At 38.0% G+C, this 9,925-nt stretch overlaps 1 protein-coding gene across 12 annotated transcripts in view; it reads left to right on the plus strand.

The window, feature by feature from the left end:
• The window catches only part of PEX5L (peroxisomal biogenesis factor 5-like), a 366,277-nt gene that overhangs the window by 245,623 nt on the left and 110,729 nt on the right, over nucleotides 1-9,925 (plus strand). For all 12 annotated transcript variants that reach the window (XM_006867687.1, XM_006867684.1, XM_006867689.1 and 9 more), the window contains one exon: nucleotides 8,799-8,894. In XM_006867687.1, the coding sequence (XP_006867749.1) occupies nucleotides 8,799-8,894 (96 nt within the window). The remainder of the gene's footprint in view (nucleotides 1-8,798; nucleotides 8,895-9,925) is intronic.

Consider the following 9,925-nt stretch of genomic DNA (forward strand, 5'->3'; position numbering starts at 1 on the left):
AACTCGCACATAATTTTAATTCCATCAAGTTGGCGGTATCATAAACTAGAACAATATAAACTTTAAGATAGAAATACAAATGTATTTAGACATTTTAATAAATAATATAAAAGGAAATGTCTGTCAACTCAGTGACCCTGTATAGAGTTTCTGAGACTATACATCTATATGAGGAGCCCTGGTGTGGCGCTGTGGGTTAATGAGCTGGACTGCAAGGTTGATGTGAACCACAAGGTGGGCGGTTCAAGCTAACCAGCCACTCCTCAGAAACCCTATACAGGGTCACTATGAATTAGAACCGACTGGATGACACTTAACAACAACAACATATCTCTATGAGAGCAAAAAGTCTCATCTTTCTCCCTTGTAGCAGTTGGGTGCATTTGATCTGCCAGCTTTGTGGTTAGCAGCCAAGTGCTTAACCTACTGTGCCACAAGGGCTCCTTCTTTACCATCTTTAATGAATAGTTAAAAGGAAATGATTGTCAGTTAGCTTTCATTTATTACATTCTTCATGTGTATAAGATGTGCTTCTTATATAGTATTTCAAATGCTTACAACAACCTCAGAATGTAATAGTATGCCCATTTCACAGATGGGGGAAAATACATCTTTGGGAACAGAAGTAATTTCCCCAAGGAGATACAGTGAAGGAGAGAAATGAGCATTCAGATTTACCCATTGGCTCTGAGGCTTGAACTCTTAGCCACATGCTACCTTGTATCAGACACATCATGCTTACCCTCCTGAGGTGACTCACAAACCATCTATTTTCTACTCATTGCAAGCCTTGACTATGACTAAATTTTACAGGGTTTTAAAGAATATTTTTCAATTTCTTTCAGAAACTTCGTGAGACAAAGTAGAATTCTCATGTAATCAAGCCATACATGATTTTGTGCCTCCTCTCCCCAAAATTCATTCTCAAACCCAAACTTTTGAAATGCATAAAGCTTCCATTTCACTCTATTTCAATTCAACAAATGTGATTGGATTTCTACTATCTATAAAGCTATAGATGAAATGATGAAGTAAAATAATTAGGGAATATCAACAAAAGGGAAGACAGCACCTGAGAAGTGTATACATTTGAAAGTCATGTTGTTGTTGTTAAGTACCATCGAGTCAGTTCCAACCCACAGCAACCCTTTATAGGATTTCTGAGGAGTGACTGGTGAGCTTGAACCACCGACCTTGCAGTTCAAGCGGCTTTGTAGTCTGGTGCATTAACCCACAGCGCCATACCAGGACTCCTTTGAAAGTCATAGCTGATGCTTATTTCAAGGGCAAAAATTAAAGAAACACAAAGTTTTGTTCCTGATCATTTTTTAAGCTATTTTCCATAACATTTAGTTATACCTGATAATAGAATTGCCCATCTCTTTTCAAAATCAGCACTTACTCATCTTTGATGTTCCACAATATAGAATTTCACAGTTGAATAGAGATGGGAACCATATGTTGTTACATCTTGTGCAAAGCTCTAAGACTTTGCTCTTGACACACAAGAGACAAATTTCTGTGTGTATTTTAATGATAAATGTCTGTTAAAACATCTCGATGAATTTGGTGCTTAATTTGCCTGTGTTAGTCCAATAACTTAATTAGTCTCCATTTTACCCACATGTGAAAGTGCTCAAAAAACAAATATTTTTAATGAATTGTTTTTCTTTTCCAAAGTCACACCAGTGAACACATACCAGAAAGATGATAATAATAAAAGTGAAATTTTATTAGGCACTTCCTAAGCTTTGAACGTTTTTCTTATGTGTGTTTATATGAATTGCTCTACTCAGTTCTTCCATCTAGCCTGTAAGTGAATACACCACTTCCCACTTATTGACATGGTTAGGTTCCAAAAACCAGATCGTTATTCGGAAATTGGCATTATATGAAAAAAGGAGAATAACCATGTCATTACATAACTGCCAAATTACAGCATTGTATAACTATCAAATTTCATCATTACATAATTGCCAAACCTCAGCATTCCTACTGCCAGACTTAAATAATGTGAAAATAGTGTGCAAAATAGTCAGATAGTATATTTTTCACTGTGACCAAAGAGGTGAAATGTCAGATAATGAGGTAGTTGATAAATAAGGAATAGGTTAGGTATACATGTTTGCAAATAAGAATCATGAAGATTATAATATTAAGTAATTTGTCCAAAGTCTCCAGTTAGTTTAAGTGGTAAATCAGGATTTGGCCTTAGGCAATCCGGTGCTTATACTTGCAATGGTTTTGTCCTACTGTTACCCACAATCTGCTAGTTGTTATCAAATAATTTTCTTTTCTACAATTAAATACATTCCTTTTTCCCTGCAATTTTTATTTTGAAGGATCAGTGGCACTTGTGATCAAGTCAGTTTAACTCATGGGGACACCATGTGAGTCAGAATTAAACTGTGCTCCATAGGGTTTCCAAGGGCTGGTTTTTCAGAAATAGGTTACTATCCCTTTCTTCTGCAGTATCTGTGTGTCTACTTGAACCTCCAAAATGATGATCAGCTGAGCTCATTAACCATTTATACCACTCCTTTGAAAGGATGTCAAACTTTTGAAATGTGTTTGGGTAGGAGATCTCTATCAATAATACAAAGGAATTATTATCAGAGTGATTAGTCAAGTTATACTAAGATTATCACAGTCATTTTCAAGTCATAATTTTGATCAAAAGCATTATCTGAAATAAGATGACAATATTCTTTTTTTTTTAAGTTATCAAATTCTTTCTTTTCTCTCTTTGCATAGTGCTTATCATTCAGAACAATAAAAAAACTGGACAAACAAAACTTTCTGCTTTGGAGAGTATGAAAACCTCAAAAGCCAATTTGCTTAAACCAATTAAGATGCTGTATTTAAAGCCAAGGCACTTCTTGGAGGTAGCTGTAGCTGTGGAGTATTTTACGAATGATCCATAAATAAAAATGTTTAAATCAACAAACCAGTCCCCATCAAATTGATTCCAACTCATGGTTAATCCATGTGTTGCAAGGCAGAACTATGCTCCATAGGGATATTCATGACTATGATTCTTTCAGAAACAGCTTGCCAGGTTTTTCTTCTGAGGTACCCATGTGTGGGCTAGAACTGCCAACCTTCTAGTTAGTAGCCACACACTTCACCATTTGCACCACCTAGGGCCTCCATATGGGTATCCTATGGCTATTCAGTAGACTCCAACACACAGAAATCCTACAGGACAGACTAGAACTGCCTATAGGGTTTCCAAAGCTTTCCAAGTGTTTACAGAAGCAAACTGCCTCATCTTTCTTCCATAAAGCTGCTGATGAGTTCCAATGGCCAACCTTTTGGTTAACAGCCAAGCATTTCAACCATAGCAACACCAAGTCTCCTCCAAATGTGTATAAATGTATATGTAAAATACCCAATATATTGGTTATTTACAGGTCAGGGAGAAGTAGCTGAGGTTCAAGAATAAGAGATACATATTTCTCTATATTCTCTTTATATTTTATGAATGACAATACTTAGATATAGCTGCTCACAGTATGGACCCTAGACCAACATATCTGCATCATCCGAGACTCAAAAATCCAAATTCTAGGGCTCCCTCTCCTACCTACTGAATCTTAAAACTAGAAGCTTAGTCTAGTATCTGTGTTTTAGTATTTCCTCCAGGTGATTCTGATGCTCGCTAAAATTTGAGAACTACTGATAGAAGCATAAGGAGCCCTGGTGGTGATGAGGGTTAAGTGTTAGACTGATGATCACAAGGGTGGTGGTTGAAAACTCACCAGGATCTCCATGGGAAAAAGATGAGGTTGTCTGCTCCCATAAATATGTAGTCTCAGAAATCCTATGGAGCAACTCTACTTTGTCCCTATAAAGTCACTGTGAGTCAGAATCAACTCCCCAACTCCCCGGTAATATGGTTGGTTTGGGATTTTCTTTTTTAATTTTTTTTTTTCATAGAGACATGTGCTACCAAATAGATGCAATGCCACCTTATGGGTGTAATTGTTCTATGAATATTTTACAAGGGGGCTTCAAAACTTCATGGAAAAACCCACTACCTTTTAATTTCATTTTCTGTGAACTTTTAGAAATCCCCCTCAACCTGTATGTTTTCTCATATTATAGTTTTCTCATAATGTAATTTCACTTGGAAAAAAAAAAATCTTAACTGAAAAGAAGTCTGCCCTTTACCCTGTGTTATAATCTCTATTTCATTTTTAGTCCCAAGCCAGCTTGTCTGGACACACTGCCAAGTTGCTAAAGTTTCAGAATTTTTAGCTACAAAATAATCACAGCTTGAAGACTGCTTCTGTTTACATTCACTATTTACCTATATTTCATAGCATTTATCTTTTGCTTCCTTGGACAAAAGAAATGGTTTTTTAATGTGAGGTAGAGAACATGTGTCTTAGTAATAACCTAAGACCTTTCTAACGACATGGAAAATAGCACTTACCTAAATAGTAATTGTACTATCAAAATAGAATTTCATTTGCACAGTAAGATTCTATTTGCTCTTGCTGTTTTTAGATGGTAGAGAGGATAGGAAGTAGAAGCTGGAAATCCTGAGAGAGATACTTTGCTTCTTCTTCCTAATATATGGTGACCTTTCCATCCTGTGATTCATAACCCCATTGGGCCATGAAACATTGATGAAGGGGAAGCCAGTGACAGTAATGGAGCCTTGTTAGGTCAGGCTTCACAGGAAAGGCAGATCATGTCTCACTGATTAAAAATGTCCTCCTTTTACTCACCCTTGTGGCCCAATTGTCAGCCAAAATGTAGGTAGGTATTTAGGAAGGACAACATTAGTAAAGTAGCTCACCATAGAATGGTCAATCATTCAAAATCAAGAGGGCGACATTTACCTAAGGACAGAGTTGAGAAGTGATGGGAAGGGGGATGGAGTATAGAGAGTATAGAGAGAAAGTGGGATTACTGTTGTTGCATGGATAGAATTGCAATCATTGACATGAAATAAAGTATATGATTTGTTGAGTGTGAAATTGATTATCTTGTCTGTAAGCCTTCACTCAATTCACAATGAAAAGCTAAAAAAAAAAAAAAAGTTCTCCTTTTAAAGCAGTAACTTGGGATAAAAATATCGGTCCTTTTTCCTCTTCTCCTAATGCCATTCATGAGTCATTCATGACATCATGTGTATATGCATAGAGTTCATTTCTTACCATGTGTCTATGTTTTTCAAATGTATTGGTTTATTTTATTAATGAGAGAACTAGTGGGAAGACAAAAGAACTGGCTCCTATTGCAAAGCACTGACTGAAGAACAGAGATTTGCATAATCAGTTGGAAAAGAAATGTCAAAAAGTTTGCCAAGTTAAGTACAAGACTGATTAACTTTCTCCAAGACAATAAGATTATTTCCCCCTTTGGAGTTAACTTTCCTACCAAGCTATAACACCCTGACAACTTCTCAATCTTAAAAGGTTGCAAGCCATCTGCACCTTTATATCTGTTCTCAAATACATTGTGACTCAAGAGTATCAGATGAGGTTTGTAGTGAGCTGAATGGTGGCTTCTGAAATACGTTCAATACCCCAAACCTATGACTATTTCCTTACATGACAAAAGAAAGTTTTGAAAGGAAAAATTTATCCTGTCTGAATGGACCCTAAATGTAATCCTGTTTATCCTTGTAAGAGAGAAGCAGAGGGAATTTTGAGAGAGAAGAGGAGGCAACATGACCATTAAGGTAGATTGGCGGGATGCAGCTATAAGGCAAGGAATGCTTGAAGTCACCAGAAGATGAACAGAACAAGGAATAGATGGGTTCTTTCCTAGATCCTTCAGCAGTTCCTGGGTTGGATAAATGGTTAAAACACTAGTCTGCTAACTAAAATGTTAGTTGTTCAAGTCTACCCAGTGGCACCTCAGGAGGTGACCAGTTCTTGGTGATCAATTTCCAAAAAATTGGCAACTGAAGACACTGCATCATACAGTTTACTCTGACACACATGTCATGAGTTGAAATTAAATTGACAGTGACTGGTATTGGTATGAGATCCTTCACAAGGAGGACGGCTCTGTTGATTTCAGACTTCTGGTCCCAAAACTGCAAGAGAATGCAATTTCTGTTATTTGAAGCCACCCACTTTATGGCAATTTGTTCTGGCAGTCCTAGGAAAATAATATAAGGTCAAACAGACCTATCAGAAAACATTTTCATAGGCTGTCAAGCAACCAAGCAATCTCAGTTTGCCTTTTTTAAAATTTGGGGTACATTTCTACCAAATTCCTCAAATGCCTCTTAACAGGTGAGTAGGAAGCCTTTCTCTGTCACCATTGGTTGAATTCTTATTGAGAACTCACAAGCATAAGATAAAGCACTATGTACATAGCACATTGGGAGATGACTCCCCGTGGTAAGGGCTCTGGTGTTAGACAATGTCTGCACTGGGGCACTGCTCTCTGCAGATGAAGCTAAAGGGAATCATAGCTAGACCAGTAAAAGTGGCGCTCTGCAGCAGTGGTGATAGATGATGACATGGTAGATATAGCACCTGTTCATTCAGGAACCTTTTTTGTCCACTTAGAGACAGTTATGCCTTTAATTAACCTTGCTCTTCTTTTTATCTCTCTGGTGATGAAAAGAGAACCCAACGAAGCCACCTAGGCCAGCCCTCCTCCAGCACAACCATATTAACTCTCTGCAGCAGATGAAAAAAGAATGCTCTTAAGGCTTGTCAGTATCAAAAACAGATAGTATGGACTGAGAAATGTAATGTTTATACATTTGGAACCAAAACAACCACATATACAATAATTTCAATGAAAATTAGGAGAGTCCACAGTTAATAAGTATTCTACTTATAAATTGTTGTGCACCCTCAAGTTGATTGGAGGCTTTGTGTGCTGTAGGGTAAACCTTGGACCTCAAGGTTAATATGAACTGCAAGGTGGTGTCAAGCCCACCTCGGAAACCCTATACAGGGTGGCTATGAGTCAGAACTGACTCGACGGCACTTAACAGCAACTATATCAAGTAGATTATGACTAATTGTGATCCTATGGGACACAGCAGAACTGCCCCATATAGTTTCCAAGACTGTACATATCTTGTATCTTACCAAAATGGCCAGTTGAGTACAGTGTCCCAAGAGAGGCAGGATAGCACAATTGTTGCAAGCATGGCCCCTGCCACTCACTAACTGTGGAAATTTGGGTAGATTAATTAAGCTTTCTGTGCCACATCGTCATCTTTAAACTGAAGGTAATGCTAATACCTACCTCGTGTTGCTCTTATTAGGTGCCATCTAGTTGATTCTGACTCAGAACGACCCTATGTAAACAGAATAAGACACTAACCCACTTTGTACCATTCTCATAATCATCGCTGTGTTTGAGCCCAAGGTTGTAGCCACTATATCAATCCAAGCTCATAGATTTGTTGAAAAGACTAAATTGGAGTATGTAAGGAGTCTTGGTGTGGCGCTGTGGGTTAATGCGCCAGACTGCAAAGCCATTTTAACTGCAAGGTCAGCGGTTCAAGCTCACCCTATACAGGGTCGCTGTGGGTCAGAACCGACTCGACAGCACTTCACAACAACAACAACAAAGAACTTATAACAGCGTCTGGCATGTAGTAAGCTCTGGTATCATTAATGCATAATAATAAAAGAGGAGTCCTCTTAAGGACTAGTTATGGTAGAGAAAAAATGAATATAAATGGTAAGTGCTGTGTGAAGAGCAAAGGTTTTCTCTAGAACTTGGGTAGCTTTAAAACATCTTCTGCCTAGGCCCCACCCTGAAATTCTTAGTTCATTGATCTAGGATGGGACTTAGGACTAATCAAATATACCAATAGAAGCCAAGGTTGAACACACGTGAAGTCTAGCAATCTACACATGTGCCAAGTAGAATCTCCACACACACACCCCAAGCATCTCTGCCCAATAGAAGAGGCTTACTTCACAAGCTTTCTCTTGCCTACTCCCCATGGAGTATCTGCTTCATCAGTGTAATTCCTCAACTATATTCCATGGGCATCTGTGGACACTTATCACTTGCCAGACCCTGTGTGAGGTACAGGGAGCACCGAAGTTACCAGAGAAAATCTCCATCCTTGTGGATCCTGCAGTATAGGGGGATAGATGAGAAAAGAAGTAATTTTTTCCCCATAGTTTCCATAGTGAGAAATTGGAAACAACCTAAATGCCCATTGAAAGAAGATTGAGCAAACTACAGTATATCCTTACTAGGAAATCCCTGGGGGGAAGTGGGGAGTGAAATAGATCCATGATTACTAAGTGTGGAAACACTCCAAGCTGAGTAAATAAAGTTAAGTTGCAGAATGGCTATCTTATGCTGGATTCTTTAGAGAAGCAAAGCTTATTATATATATAAAGCAGAAAGCCTCGTCTTTCTCACATATGTGTGTGTGTGTGTGTGTGTGTGTATAATTCCAGCATCAGTTTCTATGACTAGTCTTCTAACAAGAATTTTCTATCCAAGTTTCATATTAGAAAAGTTTGTAGAAGTTTGCTAAAATGTTACTGACTGCTTGGAACCAAGACTAGTTAAAATAGAATCTTTGGGAGGTGTGGTCTGAGCATTAGTATTTTAATATAATTAGGGCTCAACCCCTATGTTTGAAAGATATTGCATGTGATCACACACACACACTCACACACACACAGCTTCCCAGTTTAAGCAATATCATATTTGCTGAGTACTCCAAAAATGAAATCAGGTGCTTCTTGGTTCTATGGAAGTAAAATGGGAAAAGAAAAAAAATACTTGTATTTTTGTATCATGTAAAAATCCAAAATGATAAAAATATGTTTGGTTGATTTCAGGCTCGGCTGACCAAAGAACATCGCTGGGGAAGTTCATTACTTTCCAGAAACCACTCCTTGGAAGAGGAATTTGAAAGAGCAAAAGCAGCAGTGGAGGTAACATCTTTTAAATTGGTTTTCTGTTTCATGTTTCTGAGAAAAGTGTTCAAAAATCAAACTTCAGCTGTCTACGTATGAAAGGGATTTTAGTTTATCAATGCACAAAATAACCCGGATGATGATTGTTCAAATGAGAACTGTTATCAAAGAACTTTTGGTTTTTCACCAGGAATGACTAGTTGATATCATCAATAGATTTCTGTACCAATTCTGTTAAATATTGTGCGTGACCTTTTGAAGTTCTGGGTCAGAAAAAACTCTGAGCCCAATCTGAGTCCTTTTATGAAGCTATACAATGTGTTTACCATGCCACTCTCAGACTGAGGTTCACACCTGATGTTCTTCTCTCTCAACCATCTAACACAATGTCTGAAGTGTATATCTTGGTACCTCTGGGATATGATGTTGTTAAGTGCCGTCAAGTCAGTTCTGACCCATAGCGACCCTATAGGATTTCCAAGGAGCAACTGGTGAATTTGAACCACTGACCTTGCAATTAAAACCAACGTTGCAATCCAGCGCATTAAACCAATATGATACATGTTCCTAATTGGGTGGGGAAAGGGCATGACTAGGATTTTCTAGCCCGTTGATTACCCATCATGCCTTAAACTATAAAAATGAGAGTACTCGATTCTTTGGGTGTTTTGTGCATAATTTTGTTTTGTTTTTAACATTTTATTGTACTGTAGGTGAAAAGTTTAAATGGCAAATTAGTTTCCCAATCAATAGTCCATACACAAATTGTTGCGTGATATTAGTTGCCGTGCCAGCAGTGTGTCAGCACTTTCCTTATTTCCTCCCTGGATTTCCTGTTTCCATTCATCCCATTTCCCTGTCCCTTCCTATCTTCTCATCTTTGGTTTAGGGCAGATGTTGCCCTTTTGGTCTCGTAGAGTTCATTGTTGTAAGGACCACATTCTTCACCAGCATTATTGGTGGTTCTGTAGTCCTATCTATTATTTGGCTCAAAGGTGACCTCCAGAAGGATCCTCAGTTTTAAGTTAGAAAGTTTTCTTAGGGCACTA

Source organism: Chrysochloris asiatica, unplaced genomic scaffold, assembly GCF_000296735.1.
Source record: "Chrysochloris asiatica unplaced genomic scaffold, ChrAsi1.0 scaffold00108, whole genome shotgun sequence".
Lineage (NCBI taxonomy): Eukaryota > Metazoa > Chordata > Mammalia > Afrosoricida > Chrysochloridae > Chrysochloris > Chrysochloris asiatica.